The sequence below is a fragment of the Falco naumanni genome, chromosome 8 (assembly GCF_017639655.2).
Source record: "Falco naumanni isolate bFalNau1 chromosome 8, bFalNau1.pat, whole genome shotgun sequence".
Lineage (NCBI taxonomy): Eukaryota > Metazoa > Chordata > Aves > Falconiformes > Falconidae > Falco > Falco naumanni.
The window spans coordinates 21,857,628-21,878,965 of NC_054061.1; the positions used below are offsets into that span (position 1 = coordinate 21,857,628).

The 21,338-nt window shown below is 37.6% G+C and overlaps 1 protein-coding gene across 9 annotated transcripts in view; it reads left to right on the plus strand.

Annotated features, from left to right (window-relative positions):
* The window catches only part of WDSUB1 (WD repeat, sterile alpha motif and U-box domain containing 1), a 32,209-nt gene that overhangs the window by 2,842 nt on the left and 8,029 nt on the right, over window positions 1-21,338 (plus strand). For 6 of the 9 annotated variants that reach the window (XR_005829385.1, XR_005829386.1, XM_040604347.1 and 3 more), the window contains exons 2-9: window positions 1,238-1,659; window positions 4,896-5,080; window positions 9,589-9,681; window positions 10,465-10,558; window positions 12,773-12,806; window positions 14,419-14,459; window positions 14,557-14,663; window positions 15,537-15,716. Coding sequence is in view for 7 of the 9 variants with exons in the window: in XM_040604347.1 (XP_040460281.1) it covers window positions 1,262-1,659; window positions 4,896-5,080; window positions 9,589-9,681; window positions 10,465-10,558; window positions 12,773-12,806; window positions 14,419-14,459; window positions 14,557-14,663; window positions 15,537-15,716 (1,132 nt within the window). In the remaining 2 variants the exon portion in view is untranslated. Of the gene's footprint in view, window positions 1-1,237; window positions 1,660-4,895; window positions 5,081-9,588; window positions 9,682-10,464; window positions 10,559-12,772; window positions 12,807-14,418; window positions 14,460-14,556; window positions 14,664-15,536; window positions 15,717-18,490; window positions 20,588-21,338 lie in introns of those variants that run through there. The other 3 variants (XM_040604350.1, XM_040604349.1, XM_040604352.1) reach the window with 3 other exon arrangements.

A 21,338-nucleotide genomic window follows, 5' to 3' on the forward strand; every position in this document is an offset into this window, starting at 1 on the left:
TAAACTGTGTGGTGTGGTTGACACACTAGAGGGGAGAGATGCCAGCTTGAGGCTTGAGAAGTGGACTAGCTCATGAAGTTCAATAAGAACACGTGCAAGGCCCTGCACCTGGGTCAGGGCAATCCCCAGTACCAGTACAGAATGGGGAGTGAATGGACTAAGTAAGATCAGCCCTGCAAAGGAGGACACGGGAATACTGAGTAGATGAAAAAGCAGCTATGAGCCAGCAGCATGTGCCTGCAACCCAGAAATGCAGCCATATTCTGGGCTGCATCAAAATAATTTTTTCTTTTCAGGTGCTGCTGCATCGGGGCCAGCAGGTTGAGGGAGGAGATTCTGCCCCTCTGCTCAGCTCCCCCGGAGCCCTACATCCAGCTCTGGGGTCCCCGGTACAAGGAAGACACGGACCTGTCGGAGCAGGTCCAGAGGAGGCCACGGAGACGCTCAGAGAGCTGGAGCCCCTCTGCTGTAGAGACAGGCTGAGAGAGCTGGGCTTGTTCAGCCTGGGGAGGAGAAGGCTTTGGGGGAGACCTGACCGGGGCCTTTCTACTTATAAAGGAGGATCATAAGAAAGATGGAGAAACCTTTTACCGGGGCCTGCAGTGACAGGGCAAGGGGCAGTGGATTTAAATGGGAAGAAGATAGGTTTATACTGGGTGTGAGGAAGAAATTCTGACTATGAGCGTGGTGAGACACTGGAGCAGAGAAGCTGTGGATGCCCTGTCTCTGGAAGTGTCAGATGGGACTTGAAGCAGCCTGGTATAGTGGAAGATGTCCCAGCCCATGGCAGGGTAGTTGGACTAGATGATCTCTAAAGGTCCCTTGAACCCACACCATTCTCTGTTTCTGTATTCCCGGTGCAACCCTAATTAATGCTTTGATCATCTTTTATAGTACCTATTTATTCCATTGTGTCTAGTGTAGATGCAAATAATAAATTTGAGTAGTGGCAAACTTCTTAGCATAAGTTATATACCTAGAATAACTTGTTTCACCACTGCTCTTAAGACCAAGTGACTGCTATGTAATCTTGCATGTTGTACTGTGGAATTGCAAGTCGACATTGAAAGTTTAAATAGGTTAATGCTACCAAGTCATAAACCCCTCATCTCATTGCTTGGATTAATCTCTAATTGAAGATAAAACAATGCTTACATGAAAGTGTCTTGTTAATGTAGCATGTTTCATTTATGAAATAGGAGAGATGGTAACTCTTAACTGTTAAACTTTTTTTCAGATACTTTTGTTGAAACTAGGTAAAATGGCGACACTAATTCGCACTTTAGCAGATCATAGTGATGATGTCAACTACTGTGCCTTCTCATCATCATGCTTGGCTACTTGTTCCTTGGACAAAACAGTTCGTGTTTATTCTTTAAACAACTTTACGGAGCTTCCATACTCGCCTTTAAAAGGTCATACATACGCTGTCCACTGCTGCTGCTTTTCCCCATCAGGACACATTCTAGCTTCATGTTCAACAGATGGCACTACCGTGGTGTGGGACACTCGTGATGGGCGGATGCTGGCAGTGCTAGAGCAGCCCAGCAGCAGTCCTGTGAGAGTCTGCCGGTTTTCTCCCAAGTCCACACACCTAGTGTCAGGGGCAGCGGATGGGAGTGTTGTTCTTTGGAACATGCGGTCGTTGAAACTGTACAGGTGAGTGCCAGATATTTTTTTACAGCCTTGTTTGCAATGACAAGAGTATAAATTAAGTACCGTGTTGTACTGTATACAAGACTTAACACCACTGATAATACTAAGAAATGGGAATAGGATTTAGAAGACCAAAAGACTTACCAGTAGAAGAGCGAGAAGTGCTGAGTCTCTCTCCGTCCCCCTCCCCACTCCCTCTGCCTCTCCCTCTCTCCCCCCTGCCCCCCTTCTCTCTCTCATTAATGCAGACTCAAGAAGCTTTAATTTTTATGAAGTTATCTTTCATCTAAATCCTGTTGTTTTTTAAGCTCATGGAAGTGTTTTTTCTTTGGTTTAACATGAAATGAGGATGCATTGCGTACTGCATGCATCCAGTTTGTAAACAGTGGATCAGCAAACTATGATATGTAATATAGAGTGAGTTAGTGGAGCCAGAATGTGCTGAGTGCCTTAAAATGCCTTATATGTAGTGAGTTTTAGTTAAGTATTTATAATTACAAGGCTATGTGGAGTCCATGAATGTCTTGGAAGCTTCCAGCAATCAAAGAAACTTGGAAACCATTGACATATCCTTAAACCATACAGTTCAAGATGTAACGGTGACAGAAAGGAGTATTGGAGCTGATTTTGTTGAGAGTCAGCATTTCACATAGGTTTCCAATAAGCACTTGAAACAAAGCAAATGAGTATTTTTATTGATGTTCACAGTTAAAAGCATGAACCTTTGGGTGATCTTCAAAGTTCTCCTCTACATCTCTACATTTCAGTAAAGTTTTCAGGCTGATTGTTGCAATCTGTACTTACGCAAGACATTAATTAGGCTTTAGAGGAGCAATTACACAACGTCCCTAAAGTTAGGAAGGAAGAATGTGTGAGAGTTGGTGAGATGTTTCAGCAACCATTTCTAAAAGCCAAAATTGTCTGGTTTTGGTAATCCCCTGTCAAGCATGTTACTGCTTTTGTGGTCTTTCTACCTTTGCCTTCCACAGCAGTGATTTAGATGGGACTGTAAGTTTTTTCGAAATGATTGATTATAGTTATCTGAAGTCATGTAAATCTGGAAACCTGTCCACAAACAGAATTTTGATAGATTTTTTTCCACCTTGTTGTTTGTAGTGCATACAGAAACACTGAAAGGGTTGATGTGTTTCAGGAGAATAAAGAGGTACTGATTACATGCTGTTTCTTGGTTTTAAGAAAAATTAGGAATTTCAGTCATTAGTATTCTGAAGTCTAAGGGTTTATGTATTTTGAAGTATTACTCATTAAGACTTTCTTTTTTATTTATCTGGAATGCTTGGTACTGCCAGCAAAAAACCCAGAAATACTGAAAAGTAATTTCTTACAAATATATGCTGTTAATATATGCAGTGATGCATGTTTTAGACCTACGTCCTTTAATTTCCTCCTAGTTGAATGGTGGATGTATAATGACTGTATAGAAACTGTGTTGTTTTAAGCAGAAATTATTCTGCTTTGGTGTTTCCATTGTAAAGAAACAACAAAGAACTTGAACATTCTGGTCCTGTCCCCTTCACCTTTAAAAGTTCATTTCAAAGTGTTAACAAGCCAACAGTAGTCTGCTTAACATTAATTGTATGTATTTTGGGCTGTGTGTGTATATTTGTTTTCAGCTGATTAATTTTTTTATTATTATTGTCATTTGTAATTGCTGATAAAAAAGTATGCTGGTCCTGTTTTCTTAAAGCTGAGATCAATATTACATAGAAATTGTCAAGGTACTTAAAAATAATGTCAGAGGATTTTTAGTTAACCATCTACTGGCAGTCTGTGGTCCTCTGCTGCTTTTGCAACAAGTTGATTGTATTGATACTGAGAACACCTTTTACCACACTTGAGTAAATCCACTGATGGTAACAACAACAAAGGTGTCCAGCTTTTCCTTATCAGCTCCACTGTTATAATTGTCTGTTCAAATTGTGAAGATGGCTATTCAGATCTTGTCTATGATGGATGTGAAGAACATGAAAGCAGATTAATTTCTGTGTATTTTTTAAAGCGTTCTCTCAGTAGTTAAATACTGATACCTGGCCTGAAAGTCTTAAATGCGTGAACATGTATAGTACTGTTTATTTTACTGTACATTTTCAGAGCAGAATCTGCAGCTTTTTGTGTGAAAGAAGGAAAGTTTTAAAAATGCACTAATGAAAAAGAATTGCACATACAAAACTGGGAAGCACTGCAGTGTGATAGTATTCTTAATGATAGAATGAAGGGAATCAATGCTTTTTTGAAGGTCCTGGGTCTGATTAGAGAGACTTTCTGCAAAGTTTATTGACTTGTCTTCTTTGGCATTAAGTTTGACGCCTCTGGCAGTAAATAATATTTCTATCAGCAAAATAGAATGAGCAGCCGTTCTACTAAATACAATGATGGAGCAAAGATGACTGACATTTCTTGCTGTATGACTGTTGCTTATAGCTGCGATTTTTTCCCTGCACTTAAAGATTCAACTGTGCATGCTGGGGTGGATATAGTGTCTATTAAAAGGAGTGTGAACTTTCAACTGACTTTAGGTTACTACCAGATAAACTAAAGGGTGTTAGGTTGACCTCACTTCCTACCACACTTCCACATCTGTTAGGAATTTTCTTTTAAGATCAGTTTTACAAAGTGCTTTGGCTGACTTGTTAAAACGTAGAAATATTTTTTTTCACATTGCTTTCTCTTGTATATGAGTAGTCCAAAATTAACCCTGTATCATTAATCACAAAATATTCTATTCAGTCACAGCTTGTTGTATGGCTTAGTAGGTGTTCTGTTTTGTCTTTAAGAACAGAAGAAATTGTGGGAGTCCTTTTTTTTTCCCCATTTGTGTACTTGAAAACCTGTTTTTTGACAGTTGTGTATTTATCTTTGACTTTTAAAACTTACCCTGCTATAGAATTTTAACAGTGCATTGTGCCTTTCAAATGGTAAGTCCGTGCAGATTGTCTTCAGTTTGAAAAGTATTTTATCACTCAGTTAAAGTTATTGCCTTGGGGTGCCATCTACCATTATTCCTCCAGCAGTCAAAGGGCAGGTTCTGGTTCCTGCAGCTGTGGTTATTTTGTGTCTCTTTCCACAGGTGGCGTGAGTTAGTTTGCCTTCTGTTAACAAGTTCCAAAGTGCAAAAATTAGAACAGTTTGGCTTACTGTTGTCAGATTGTATTTTAGAGATCACGTATTCCGAACATTACTTACACTAAATTCAAATCCGATGTACTCTTGCTTTTCAGATCTGGGAATGTTAAAGATGGTTCTTTGGTGGCCTGTGCATTTTCTCCTAATGGAAATTTCTTTGTCACTGGATCATCGTGTGGTGATTTAACCATTTGGGATGATAAAATGAGATGCCTGTATAACGAAAAAGCACATGATCTTGGTGTTACCTGCTGTGATATTTCTTCAAAGCCAGTTTCTGGTTAGTTACTTGACTCATCAGGGGAGGAACATGGAAAAAAAAGAGTTATTTCTCTCTGGTTCTTGTTTTCATCTTTTTGTCATCAGCGCTCAAGTACAAATTACATTGGGAAGAACTGATGTTTTAGAATATTTTGAATATTCTTAAGTAAAAGTTGCAGTCAAGTTGATAACAAGCAATGTAAACAAACAAGGTGATTAGCATGCTTATGATAGCTTTCAGTAGCTAATTATCCTGCCAGAGTTTTGGAAAATACTTAGACTTCACTTACAAACACTGCCCATCTCCCAGGTCTAACAAAGCTGTTAGAAGATGCAGTGCTTGATTACCTTTCTCTTACTCTCACTTTACTCTTTCATACTTTGGTTCTCCAAGGAGCAGGACTGGATTAAAGCAATGCAGAGAACTGTAAACCTAATAACAAGCTAAATGCTTGAGCTGTGGGATGTTAATAGGTAGACTGTTTTCCTGCACCTGGCTGTCTCAGTTGGAGGAATCTGGGGGAGCAGTGCACCCAGAATCTCATGTGTCCCACTAAGATGTGGTACTGTGCAAATGTCTTATAGTGGTTTTGGCTGACCTCGCTGTATAAGCTGCATTTCAGTTTTGTCATTATGTGGTTCTTCACAGTTGTCGTGACATTAACTTAAGCTCTTTCTTTTGAAAATGAAATCTTATATTTCTGTATATGGTTAGGTATTAGAATAAAAAACATAAAGCATACATAATGTAGGGCTTTCCCAGGGCTGCGTTGCGTTTTATGTTCAGTTTTCATTCATTTCACATTGGTAAAGCTTTCTGTGGAACTAAAATAATTAGAACCTAAATTTCTGTATATGCAAAAACATGTATACTGAAAACTGCATATTTAAACTTCCAGCTATCTCAGGGAAAGCTTTGTATTTGTGTGTACAGGCTTTTATTGTTGAGGTTTAACCCCGATGGGCAGCTCAGCCCCATGCAGCTGCTTGCTCAGTCCCCCAGCTTCCCCACGCCACGCCAGTGGGATGGGGAGAGCGAAGGGCACAATTGCAAAAACTCATGGGTTGAGGTAAAGACAGTTGAATAGAGAAAGCAAAAGCTGTGTGTGCAAGCAAAGCAAAAGAAGGAATTAATTCACTGCGTCCCATCAGCAGGCAGGTGTGCAGCCATTACCAAGAAAGCAGTTACAGTGGCCTGGAAGGGCAAATGCCTTAACTCCAAATGTCTTCCTTTCTTCCCCCAGCTTTTATTGCTGAGCACCATGACATATGGAATGGGATTTCCCTTGGGTCAGTTGGGGTCAGCAGTCGCAGCTCTGTGTCCCCCAACTCCTTGTGCCCCCCAGCCAGCTCGCTGGTGGGGAGGGGGGAGGGGCAAAAAAGCCCTTGAGGCTGCACAAGTACTGCTCAGCGATAACTAAAACATCCCTGTGCTATCAACTCTGATTTGGTCACTAATGCAAAATACAGCACTGCAGGAGCTACTATCCCAGCCATATCCAGTACAGCTATGTTGCAGCACAGGTTTCCTATACAATTGTGTGGGAATACCAAAGAGTTGCATGTCTAAGCTTGCATAGCTTGTATAGTGGGATGAAACGTTTGCACAACAAGAACCTCTATTTGAAATACCCTGGAAGAAATTAATTGCAGTACAGGAAAGTGTCATAGTTGAACAACATAAATATTTCAGAATTTGCAATATTTAAAGAGTCTGAAAAGCTGAAAGGTTAATTTGTATGAATTTTTGTCATATAAAAGTGTTAAAAAGGGTTGGAAAATCATGTAGTCATCTACTTTTGATGGAGGTTGGGAAACTGGGCAGAAGTCTCATTGTCAGATTTAGGAGGTAATACTCCAACTTGTCTTAACAACCTTGTAGGTTTGTGCTTTCCAGATCTACTATGGAGACAAAGCGGTCTCTGTAAAGGTATGAAGGCTTCTGTGTTCAGAGTACACGAGCTGCTTGTGCAAAGGTACCAAAATTATAACTGAGCAGCCACTTCCATCTTTCAGTGCTAAACATAGCGATAACCAGCCTTCCAGTGCCTAAAGGGAAGCTCGAGAGGGACATTTTACAAGGGCATGTCATGACAGGGCACGGGGGTGGCTTTGAGCGCAGAGAGGGCAGATGCAGGTCAGATATCAGGAAGAACCTCTCCCCGTGAGGGCGGCGAGGCGGTGGGCCAGGCTGCCCAGAGCAGCTGTGGGTGCCCCATCCCTGGCAGTGCTCCAGGCCAGGCTGGATGGGGCTGGGAGCAGCCTGGGCTGGGGGGGTCCCTGCCCGGGGCAGGGCTGGGAACTGGGTGGGCTTTAAGGTCCCTCCCAGCCCAGACCATCCTGTGAGTCTGTGGAGTGCTGCTATCTGTGTACCACCTTGTTTAAAAAGGTGGTACAGAGCAGGAAGAAAGCAGGAGAAGTGGGGAAAAAAGCAGGACAGAAGCAGGGGAAGGCAGAGGAAGTAGGATGTGACCATGTACTTCAGCACAGAGAATTAGTGACTGACAATGCCAAATCAAATGGGTGTCCACTGAAAGGTGTAGGGCCAACACTGAATTAACCTGTCACCATGGAAAGGGCATTAATCTTTAAATAACACCTCTAGATCTTTTTTGGCGAAAGTACTACCCAAAAAACTCCATCGGGAACTAAGAATTGCATCTGAGGGCAAAGGAACATGTTGAAGCTAAACAGATCAGAGTGCAGTTTCCACCGCTCCATGTCCTGTGGAGATTATTCTCTTGGTTTAAAAAAGTATCTTACAAACCTTCAGCTTTCTGCCAAGATAGAGTGAAATAGGTAAGAAAGCAAGTATATCCTACACCATGGATTTTTTTTTAGCTGATTTGTGATCATTCTTAGTTTTATTTAAGCCATATGTTGCTGAAAATCAGCACTTTCCCTTTTTGTGTATTGCTGTTTAATCACCAAGGATTGAAATTTACAGGATTATTGGCAGATTCAACATCCATACAGATAGTGCTTATCCAGTACAATTAAAGATTGGTTTAGATTTAGACTCTCTTTACCTGCTCAATTTAGAGCAAAATTAGAACCAGAGTTTTGGTTCTTTGTTCTTTACAGCATTTGTAATAGATGATCCTCCTACTTTTGAAGTATATTCAGTCGCAGTTGCATGTCAGATCTAGAGCAGTTACAACACTGTGCAGGCTTTCCCATCTGACTGCGAAGTTTCAGTGCTGCCTTGCTCCTAAGTAAACTTCAGTGAAATTAGCTTGCGCTACTCATTAAAAAATTGGCAGATCTTGTTAAAATTTTCCAGCAAACTTCAGTGGAAGACAGTGTGCTGTCCTTCTCCCAAGTTATCTCAAAGAGCTCTACATGTATAACACTGTAATACCCCATTAACAAGTTGGTAACTTGTAAAATATTGTTGAAGTCTGTGCATCATGACAGAATTCTTATCCAGACCAAGTTTCCAAGTTCTTAGTTATCAAGAAACATGTTTTTACAACATGATAGCTAATGTGTGCTACTCATCTCTGCAAGACGCTTGATTTTAACAGATTTGAGGTAGAGTCCTAAGATCTGCCACAGTCCCAGTAGTTCTGATAGACCTATTTGTTCACAGGAACAATGTATACTAGGATTTTATTGTTGTAACTGTTTGAAATTAAAATACACTTTATGTGGTGGAAAAATGGAGGTTAAAATCTCAGGTAATTTTGTAAGACACTCAACGTAAATATTTTGACATTTCTGTTAACCATAGAGCTGGAAAGATGAGCCCTTAAAAAGTCTTGAAAAGAAAAAAAAAAAATTCTGATTTCCAGCCTTAATCCTGCTAGTTCTTGTAGGAATTCTAAGACTTGGTACCAGCAGAGGTGATGCCACTGAAGGATTGTTATGGTGGCTTGTGTCAGGCTGGCATCCAGCTCAGTGGAGTAGAAGAGCAGAAAAAATTTGGCACTGGACTTACAAATAAAATAGTCTTGACAGGCTGAAATAACACATCTGGAATGGAACGTGATAATTCCAAAATGTTCATATTGGCTGAATAGAGAGCGGAAAGCTGTAGAAATATTACTGTTGTGTTTAATCTTTAATACAGTATTTCACTTGGTTTATAAAAGTGAAAAACTGAACATTTAAAATTATGAAAATAGCCTGTCAGATACTCTCACATTTTGTACATGTGTATGTGGTTAAGTTTGAGAACTACTGAACTGTATAAGAAATGGATACAACTGTAAAATTTATGTTGGAAGATTAGATTGGTGCACTCAGTGGATAAAGAAATCAAATATTTACTATCAAGAAAACTTAAAATATAAGCCCAATTCTGGTTTTATGTACTTGTTCAGGAAACAGTGTAGCAGAGATAACTATTCCTTATTTCTAAATGGTCTTGGAACTTCTGCAATTATTCTTGTTAACACTTTTTGAAAGTAGTACTGAGATTAAGGAAATGTACTAAATTCTAGAGTAAGAATGCTGATGTAGTTTACTGGTATGCTGTTATTTTCAGTGCTTCTGATTGCCATTAATATATTTGAATTTTACCAGATGCTGAACACGAATTCACATATTTCCAGATGGCTTCTTGTGGTCAAGATTATCAGATCAAACTCTGGCTTATTTTGTTTGCAGATTTCGTAGGTGTGTATGGAGATGCTTTTTTCATATTCCAATATCTTAAGTCTTAGTGGCAATTTGCATCTAAGATCAAATTTATATTGTTGAAGTTGAAAGTTTTCTTTTAATTGTTTAGCAGAAGAGCAGCTAAGGTGTGCAACACTTTGTAACATTGGGCCCTGTAGATTTTATTCAGTAATCTATTTACCAATAATTGTAAAAGTAAATATATTTTAAAAAATTCCCCCAGTTCCTTCCAACTTAATGTTATCATAAATATTTGGTTTTAATTAGTATTTGTAACTTTGTGTAACCAGTATAATTTCTACTGTGGCTTTTGAGCAGGTTGATAGGTTGAAACCTCTTAATCTACCAAGCCAGGGAGAGGTTGCCTTTCATCTTTCAGTATGTCTTGGCCCTTGAGCAAGAGCTGGAGAAATTAAAACAGCGTTGGCTCCTGCTAAAACTGCAATGTAGATGTGTGACTGCTGTGTAGAGACTAGGCAGATGGCCAAAAACATCTTCAGTGGGTGTTGTTTTGTGATCTCTTTTATGTAGAAGTATATAAGGACGAATATTGTGTGTACAGAATATACACTTAATTATCTAAACCAGTTAGACATGCTAAGACTACAAAGTGAGGAAGTCAGAGATGTTAAGCTGTCTCTGGGATCTTTTATCCCCTTTTCTTGCAGACAGTATGTCACAGAGACTGATCTTTGGTGCAGCTTTACGCTTCTAAAAGTGGCTTGTCTTATACCTTGTCAGATATGTCCATATGTAATAATTTACTTTTTCTGATTTTAGGTGTTGAATTAAAATACAAATGCACACTGAGTGGACATTCTGCCCCAGTTCTGGCTTGTGCATTTTCTTACGATGGGCAGATGTTAGCTTCAGGGTAAGCAGTATTTTACATGTTTAAATTTCATGCTCGTGGCTGTCCAGGTTAATGCTTCAGTACTGTAAATCAGAATGTTCAGAAGAGAAAGTTCAAATGTATTTCCAGTAATTAAGGAATAGTTCTGTGACCTCCAAAACTCCTGAAGTGTCTTTCCAATTGGTTTGTGTCTTGCGGGTGATTGATATATAGGGTGTTGCAAGCTTTGTTCTCATGTAATGAGATTCATGATTTCATGGTTTTGGGGCATTTATGTGGCCTTCTATATGGATCTATTAAAAATACAAGTCTACATTACAGTCTTACCATCTCTTTGGGACACCATTTAGGATTTCTTTTGTACTCAGGCACTTTCAGGAACTTTTTAGAAAGTGAAATATCTTGAGATTTTTGTCTCTGATAGATTTGGTTGAAATAAAAAAATTCTTCACTGATCCACACCCAGCGTACTGCAACATAAGCCTTTTTTCCATAAAAAGTGCATGACTGTAGACGTGTTTTTGATGTCAGCCCTGTAACAGAATAATGATTAAGGCCCAACTTAATCATGAACCATCAGTTAGAGACTTGTATTATTATTAGTCTTTGTTAGAGACTGATAAGGGAGTTGCCAGTGTCATTGCTAGGTCACTCTGTTATGTTTAAAAGACCCAGGAGGGTGGAGGTGATAGAAAGATTCCTGATGACTGAAAAGATGTAAATGTCACACTTACCTCCAAGAAAGGCAAGACGGAGGCTCCAGGGAACTTCAGGCCAGTCAGCCTGACTCCAGTCTCTGGGAAGGTTCTGGGTCGGATCCTTCCAGTGGGTTTGGAAGCTGCTTCCAAGCACAACGTGTTTGGGGAAAGCAGCAGGAATTGAACAAGGGCAAACTGAGCCTCACCAACCTGCCTGCCTTCTGCGAGGAGAAGGCTGGCTGTGTGGACAAGGGGAGAGTGGTGTGGCTGCACACCTCAGCACCTTTTTGTTCACCTTTAGCAAGGTGTTTGACGCAGACTCCCAGTGTAATCTTACAGTGAAACTGGGGAGATGCAGGTCAGAAAAGTGGACAGTAAGCTGTGCAGAAAAATGATGGGAGTGTCAGGTTCAAATGGTTGTTGATCAGCAACACAAAGATAAACTGGCAGCTGGTTACTGGTGACTTTCCTCAGGGATCAAACTATTGAAAGAGATTATAAATAAAGTATATAGTATTTTAGGTTTGTATGAATATTAATGACTGTATGCTTTTATTCTGCACTTCTCATGAAAAGTGCTTAATCACTTCTAAACTCTCTAAGCGTGACTTGAAATAACAAATAAAATGGTGCAACTCTGAATTTTGTCTTTTTTGCAAAGACTTTCTAAATGGAGACAATGACGTCTTCCAAGGGAAAAAGAAAAGACTACAATACCCCGCAAATAAACTTGAAACTATACAAACCTCAGGAGACAGTAGCTTGCTTTATGTCAAAAAATGACATAATGACAAAATGTCACTATGTCAAAAAATGTCAAATTTATGATGTTTTGCTTTATATTCTTTTTGAGAGTCTTTTTTCAGTATTTGAAGATAATTATGAATGTTTTTGTTCTAGAGTTATTTTATTTTCCATTAGATATATGGCTTATTTTTTTTGTTTCCATTGTCATAGTGAAATGTCTATCCCATAAAGTCTTTCAGGAAACACTGCTGTCCTGGTAAAGAACTATGCAATTTATATTTCATGAAGTATTTTATCTATCAGTTGCATTTCAGTGCTACATTTTATGCATTCCTCTAGCTTGCTTTGCAAATGAAAAGATTTCAAAAACAAATAAAGTGCTGAGATTAGATCAGGGAGAGTCAGATTCTGTGGATCTGCTTTACAAATACTGATTACAAAGACATAGAGTAGGTATGGTACAGACAGTGGGGAGCAGTGGGAGTGGGGGCCAGTTTTTTCATAAGCACTGTGCAAATACTCTATGTCAAATTCTTGTGAAAGTGCAGAGTTTTCATATTTAACCACTGCATTTAATACCATGCTGAAGGTACAGCTAATCAGTAGTGTTGTTTTAAGGTGGGCATGGGTGGAGGGGATTTAGATATTTAAGCTTTTCATAAAGTAGTGTTCAGAAATCTGTTTGCTCGTTTTCTTTGTGGAAAAGGTTTTTTTCTTCCTCTTCTTAATTAAAAATAGTTTGCTTTTTCCTGTCTGCATCATTTTAATGTCAGTGTGTTTATTTTGAAAGGTCTGTGGACAAGTGTGTCATAATATATGAAACTGTAAGTATAACATTGTACTTCATTGGATTGTTGTCTTTCAGTATCAGCACTGCTTCTGAGTGTCTTATCAATGTAAAGGAATACGAAAGAATAGAAACTAAATAAACCTAAAATATTTACTGTGCATTGCGGGAGGGGGCGGAGTTCAAGGAGAAATGTCTCTTGACAAGTGATCAGCCTTTTTCACTTTTTATTTAGATTTCTTTGAGGGGGTTGTTATTTGATTTCTTTACAATAGAGTATTATTCAATGAATTCCATACTTACATGTTATCTTCATCTTCATACTGAAATAGAAAGATATTTGTTACTTAACTTTATCTTAGCTTCCAAAGCAGAAGGAACTGTAGCTTTTGACATAAAACTGGGAATGGTGATCATAGACATTCTTTAGTTCATATATATATATATATATATATATATATATAAAATATATATATATATATAAAGTGCTGCACATGAAATAGAAGCATAATAAAGAATTCAAGCATTTTTTTATGTTAAGGACAATGTCTTTAAAACATAGTAATTAGGCATTTTCTGAGATACTGTTATTACATCTTTCATGGTTTACCTCTTAAGTGGCATTTGCCTTTAGTACTTTACAGTATTAAAAATAATAATAATTTTGCTGAAAATGAAAGATGAACAGATTTTAAGTTTCTCCAGCTCCAGCTTGTTCTGCACATACTGTTGCACTAATACGGTTCCTCAGTTAGGGTTGGTTTGTCACCAGGATCACTAATTTATACCTTCTGAATTTTTGGCCCAATTATTTTAGTACTTTCAAGCTTAGACAGGTATGTAAGAAGTCCCTCAGATTTTGGAACCTCAGAAAATTGAAAGATGCAGACAACCACAGCATAAATATTTTTTTAATGCTATTTGTCAGCTTTTGTGGCCTTAGGTATTTAGCAGGTGGGACAATAACTTCTATAGCTGTTCAGAAGTGGGGGCAATAAGCTTTCATGGGAGGGAGATTTCACCCTAAAATAGGGCACATTTCTCACATTGGACAGCTCAGAAAACTGGAGTGCTGACTGATCAGTGATTCAGAGTAACTTTGCTTTTTGTCTTTCCAGCCTGTTGGTACCCCTCAGAGAAACAGTACCTTTCCTAAGAGGGAAAATCAAATTTTAAGTTAAAACCTTATGGAAATTCAGGAATCTAGTGGCCAAATAGGAGAACCACAGATGTGATTAATTATTGGCCCAGTTGAAGGACTGTAGCATGAAGTCTGTTTGAATTTTACCTCTTCACTTTTGGTCATTTTTAATCTTAGATTTGTAGAAGAAAAGTTTTTATCCTCATGAGCAGCCAGTCAATATGGATGTAATTAATTCAGTTGGTATTTCTGGCATTGTTGTGTCAGAAGTTCTGTGTTGGCTGGTGTTGAAGGATAGGAGTGTTCCAGTGAATTGAACAGGGGGCTTCAAGCTGGAAATTCAAAATGCATTTCTGACTCTACTGCTGATCAGCTTTGGCAAGGTTGTATAACTTCTCCGAAGGAAACTGTCATCTTGCAAGAAGCAACATTATTCCTTAATTTGAAAGAAAGTATGAATGAACTTTCTTTTTATTCTTTAAGATTTAAATCACATATTCTTTTACAGAGTACTGGCAATATCCTTCATACTTTGTCTCAGCATACCAGGTAAGAACCCAGTATGATTATTCTCTTTTACTGTTAATATATAAAGGAAATTAAATCCTTTTCTTGTGAATTTTCACACTTTTATTTTTATTTGTAGATACGTTACAACTTGTGGTTTTGCACCACATAGTCCATTACTTGCCACAGGTTCAATGGATAAAACTGTGAACATATGGCAGTTGGACCTTAAGCAACCCTGTGCAGGTTGGTGTGGGAAGTATTTGTGATCTGTTAAAGCACACTATTGTTGAATATGTTCTGTAGATGCAGAACCCCCACTTTTTCTTACATGCAGTTAGTTTGTAACCTCAGGATTATGTGCACATGATTTATCTTTTCTCTGAATTGATTTTATTAACATCCTACAGAGGTATTCTCGTTTTTTAAATGAAAGATGTACTAGAAGTATTTTGATTTTATTAGTCTGCTATATCTTCTTTTCTGACATTTGCCATTTCTTACTCTCTGGACAGCATTTAAGGGGTGAATATTATTCCCAGAGTGCTGAAGGATTTTTTGGACAAGTATCATTAGTGATGAGTTAAACAGAAAATACATTAATTGCAAGCATAATTATCAACAAGAAATACAGCTTACCAGTTGTTATAGGTGAAAAAAACAGGCTAACTAATGTTATAAGATATATCAGCACCTAAAGTATGTGGAACGAAGGTACATAGATCTTTGTTCAAAGCACAACAGTTAAGTCTGGACTTCAGTCTGTTTTTCTCAGGAGGTGTGAGACTTGGTTTCAGTGTCTGGTGATGTTTTTCTGTCTTTGAGTTCACTTCAGATTTGACAGAAATGTAGGCGTCTGAGAGGTTAAATTCCTCTAAACTTTGAAAATTGATATGTAAAAGACAAACCCAAATAATTGTCCCCCAGTGAAATAATGTCTAATAAGCACTTATTTTATTAGATACTGGGGAATCTGTAGTACTGAGAAGACTTGAAAAACAGCATTCATTACTGGCCATCATTCTTAGAACAGGGTTATTTTTAATTGAGTTTTTTGGGGGGATGGGGTGTTGGGGGGTGTTGGGTTTGTTTTTTAACTGTCTTTTTATCTTTCCAAAGGAAATATGGTAGAAAATGAATCTAAGCTGGCTGTTAAGGACTGGTCAGAGGATGATGTTTCAGCCTGGCTTTGTGCACAAGACTTAGCAGACTTTGTTGAGCTTTTCAAAATGAATAACATTGATGGCAAGGAACTACTGAATCTTACTAAAGAAGGTCTGACTAATGAATTAAAAATTGGTAAGATTACCGAAATCCAAATAGTTTCTAGAGTATGTGTGAAATGTTGGAATGAAAGTGAGTGAGGGGTTCCATACATGGTTTGTTTTCCCCTGAAATGCATTTTTATTTCATTACCAGGGCTGATAAAAAATCCCTAATGTCACATTATTCGCAATACTCTTTTTTTGTTTGTTTGTGTGTGTGTGTGTTGCTTATACCTAAAGACATAAAATGCACTTCCCCCAACAGTGCCATGTTATATTATATAATTATATGTATGTAATAGGTAGTATATATAAAAGCAGGTCTTACCTGCTTTTGTTTCTGGTTTCATTTTCAGATCTTGTATCATTAAGCTGTATACAATTAATGATTCTGACTTTGGTAAATAGGGCACACTATAGTTTTTCCTGTCAGTCTGCAGAAGTGCCATGTTTATAATGCTATATTGTCAACAACCTTGAATTTAGCAGTGAAATTCTTATAGCGTACTGTTATCATAATAGAAAAACATAAGGTATGTTTTAATTTTTACTTACTTTGGCGATGAAGTGTTTGAGGTTGACATTTAGTAAGGATCAAGCAAAGTTTGCCTGGCTCAGACACTTTATAATTCATTAGGTGTCCTCGTTAGTACATTGTCCTGTCACTTTATTGCAAAACTGTGATTACATTTTAGAAGGAATCACAAGGAAGTGCCATATTAGTAATGATTCCACAGTGGTTATGCTGAAATAAGAAATTTAAGGATGGTGAACTACACGGGAACTTTCTGAATATAAATTCTCTGTTCGTTTTGATGGCTAGATTTAGGTGTAAATTAGGTGCTGGTACGTCTGCCAAAATGAGATCAAGTATAGCAAAAGGCTGAACGAGTTAAGAAACCTTTCAAAAAGTATTTTTTATTTTATTTTTAGAAGTTAGTATTCTTGATTGTGGGAAACTTCTCCCCTTTTTTTATGTGTGCATGAGTGTGTGCTGTTGGTCTGTATAAGCTCGTAGTATCTCTGTGTATCAACTGCCTTTGTTGAATTCTAGAAGTCAACAGAGATGCTGGGAATCTGTCAGGAATTGTCATCCACAAAAGATACTTAGCTTCATCAGTTTCTGCACACATTTGGAGTAGCCTAATGTTGCAGTAACCTCTGTCTGAGGCTAATTAAATAATGCTGACTAGAAAGTTACGTGAGAGCTGAAGGCAGTGTGACCAATGCTGAGAACTGACCTGTTGTCTGTGGGGAAAAAAAATCAACAAAAGCATGTGTTGCCTGATAGATTTGTAATGATGCTATCAAAAACAATTTCAAAGTCAAATAAGGAAATAAAATCTGAATTGTGAGAGCCCATTGTAAGGTTATAAGACGCAAAGGATAGATGTGGCTTTAGACAGAGCACATGTAGAATACAGGCTATTTATGGGAAACTGTTACTTTCTGGCTCTTTCATTTGCCATAAAAGGATGCAGTGAGGATTGATTGTACATATGAGCTAAAGTAGCTTCCATATGTTCTTTCTCATTATCAGGTAAAATGCTCATTGCTCAGTCTCTGTTCTCAATACTTGGGTCTTTTGCCATGTTTTTTCTTCAGCAGGTACTTTAATACGCATCATAAGATTATAAGATAAGGAATCAGATTTTCACAGGTATCAGGCAGCTATAAGATATTTTAAAAAAAGCTCTAACTGAAATAATTTATCGCCTTAATACACATAAGCTACTCCACAAATATGAACCAGCACATATACAATGTGAAGCAATGAGTTACACTTCAATGGTTATATAAAAGACATTTATAAAACAAAATAATGAAATATACTACTCAAAGTCTCCAAATAAAATCATTCAGATCAATCAGTTCTGAAGTGGTAAATGTTGTGTTTCTGCTTCTGCGTGTCATTCTGCAAGTATAATTGGCACAGACTAGAAATTACAGCCTCATATGTTTGACAAGGATTGTTTTCTACCTGGCACGGGCTCAAGCATTTACAAAATAGGAAAATACTATCTGCCTAAAACTTAAATAGTTTTCGGTGTTACTAAAATTCCAGTTTAACTAAGTTTTAAGAGTCTATACAAAGACATGAATGAGCACACTTTCTCTCCTTGATAACCTGTTCTCTTTGCACTAGAAATGCGGCATTTACTGGTTCCTTAATTTCCTGCCAAAGAACGCTTGAGGTTTTTTACAGTCTTTGCAAAGGGAGGTTTTTTAGACCCTTTTACTCGATGGTTGATGGGACAGAAGCTTTTTCTTCTATCATTTTTTATTAGCTGCTTATTTCTTGTCCTTCTTAGTCTTTGCTTTAGCTCTGGTTTGCATTTTAAAAACAGTGTATCCTCACTTGGAAGGCATTTCATCTAAGAGAAAGTGATCAGCGAGTGGTTCACATAACATTTCATTAGCTTCTTTGATTGTTTTTGACAGCTTTTTGAAAGAATGCTTCATTACCATGCAATGGAACTAGTCTCTTTCCAACCTAATTGTCATAAATAACACTGTATTAAACTCTGTAAGATGTTGAGCAAAAGTGAAGTGACCATTATATATGTTCTGGCTGAAAAGCTTGTGTACATTCAGCAAAGTTTGGGATTTCTCGTTCTTAACAGACACAATGGCACATTCATTGCAATTCTGTGATGCAGTTGAGTCAGAAAAAAAAAGAATACGCATCCTCTTCCAATTCAGAATAGAAGGTGAGGGCACATTGTTCTGTGCCTTCCTAATGTTTTTCTTACCAAGCCAATTGAATGTGCTAATGTAAGGTGAATCTTGACTCCTGTTTGTTTGCAGAGGGTGGGCAGGAGGCGAGACTAGCTCTGAAAATGACACCTTCAGTTTAGAGGTTAGTGCCATCCAAAGTGTTTTGTGCTGTACTACCACAAATTGTAAAGAAGTTGGAAGTATTCCAGATACTTTCCCTTCTTCTGCAGCACATTGAGAAGGCTTTTCATGTGGCTCTATCCTGATTTAGGTTTGGTATGTAAAGAGAACAGATTATCTTAAAGACAGTTCAACCCTTTCCTTACTGCAGGGTGTCCTTAGAACGTGAAACAGGGATAATAAGCACAAACTGAATTTTGAAGTCCCTGATCAGGCTGTTTTGTCGTCTTTTCCGTAAGCAATGTACTTCAAAGATGTGGGGTTTTTTGTCTTCCTTTTTTGTTTTTAAGGTTTCATTCTAAGTACATACAAAAAGTACAAGCAAGTTCTTTCCTGTTTCACATCTTTATCAGGAAACTCTGAGCATTAGAATGCGCTTGAAAGCAACATTTTGGAGCAGAATTTGAATCAATTGTGACTATTTACACTGAAGTAGGAGTAAACTTTGGGAGAATTGCTCAGTACAGATACAACAGCAAATGGCAAGTGCTTTGCCTATATCAACAAAATCTTATTTTAAGTGTTCTTTTATGACTGGTTTTCAAAAAATGATCTATCACAGATAATTCTTTAATCCCTGATGAGATTTAATCAGGAGGTAGTTAATTGAGGTGTAGACTGGATGCAATAATCTTTAATCTCGATGAGGTGAATTTAGGGAAAATTGCCCATGTGATAAAGGTTGTAGAAGATGCCCTCAAAATCCAGTCGTAACTACATAATTCTTTGGTTTCTTCTTTACATTTCTTTCTGTTGGATATATTCTTAATTTTTCTTGATCTTACAAACTGATCTTACCGATTTTTACAAAATTGGCCATGCAAACTGTTCCTAAGAATCAGCATGAACTTTTATTGTATTTCAGTACTGTATTTCAGTTCTGAGGTTGTCTTTATCTTTACATATGTTGTTACATAATCCTTATTAAGGAAATGTAGGTTAATTTTTTATGACTGATTTTCATCCCTTTGCACACATCGTTTGAGGCAGCTGGTTAACTGTACAGTGAAGCTGGAAGCACTGGTGTGTTGGGGCTGGTCTGCTTGGCAGTCTGCAGGTGGGGTGGGGCAGTCGGTTGGAAGACTGCTGGGTCAGCTTGTTATTTTAGTATTGAGGATAGAGAATTAACCAGAGTAGGAACTAGTATATACCACTGCTAGATGGGAAGAAAAAAAAATGTGACACAGGTTTTTTGACATAAAAGCGTTTTTAAAAAGATGCATGTTTTGTGCTGCTGCAAGATGAAGGTTACTGATATCCAGGATGCATTTTCAATCGTGACAAGTTAAAATTGTATTGTGACCATTTATAGAACTATAAAATTACTTTTCTCATTATCAGATTTCTTTTCTCCTCTTCTCACAATTAAGTTGGAAAGAATGGCTGCTGTCTCAGGCACAGGTTTCTCTCTTTTTTCAGATTCACAGCTGTTGTATAGTCTCAGTAAATGGGTAATAGTAAGTACTCAGATAGGTTTTAGGATACTTTCATGGGGGGGTTATGTGTTAATCATGTGTTAATATATTAATAATGTGTTATAGTATTTGTGATGCTATACATGAACATGAAAAAGAGTTTATACCACAACATGTGCGCTGTGGAGAGAAGAGCTTGCAAGACTTGCAAATATCAGATCAGAGTATTCTTTCTTTAAAAAAACTCAACAAACAAAACTAATGCGGTTTTCATAGACTCATACAAAATATCAACACTTAGGCTCCACAGGTCTTTTTTTATGCAAAAGAGATTGGTTATATTTGATTGAACCAAAATGAATGGATTCACTCTTTACTAAACCCAAAGATGGTTAATGCTCACAATAACAGGCCTCTCTTTCCCTAGTCATTCCCACCATTGGATTTTATTTTTTTTCCAGGGGATTTTGTTTTGTGCCAAGAACCAGCTCACCTTCACTTGCAATAGTACATTACTATATATGATTTGAGAACATTTGTAATAATATATTTGTGTACCATCAAGTTTAAAAATACCAACTGACAGCACTAAGTATATAAGTATATAATATATAAGTATATATAAGTATATATAAGTATATAAGTATATAATATATAAGACTGGAGCTGTATGTCAGTATAAAAGGCAACGATGACTATGCTACTGGGCATTTTCATCATGTTTTTTGAAAAAATTTCTTCTGAAATGTCATTTTCCCCTGCCCCAACATATAAGGTGATGTTCAGCTTTAGTCAGAAGTTGCATGCATTTTTTCCTCTTGTATACAGCTATTCTGCTGGTCCGCCCCCCAGTCAAAATATTCATTATTTTTATTTACATGGACTGAGTGCATTGTGTTTTCACTGCTTTCTGCTTCGGCTGTCTTGCTTGATAGTGAAACTATAAATGTAAGTAATTCAATATAGCACTTTAAATAGCATAATTGAAGCGCTGATGTCTTAGGCTGCTTTGCAGATAGTCATGCCACTAGGTAGTTCGTTTTGTTTCTTGTGAATGAGAAGTATAAATGGATTCTGCACAGTGTGTGGGAATGAATATAACTTGTGTGTCCCCACCTTCAGTGGATGGAAGCAAGCATTAAACTGGATTGTGAACAATGTTTTTGGCAGAGGTATTCATAAAACACATCTCACAAACTATAGTCAAACTTGATGAGAATTTATAAAAGACTTAGGTTCCTATACATTAATCTCAATATAATTTGTAAGTGTACCATGAATCCAAATTTGTTAGCAGTATTTGTGCTATGTCGTAATACCTAATTCTGTGCCAGACATTTTAA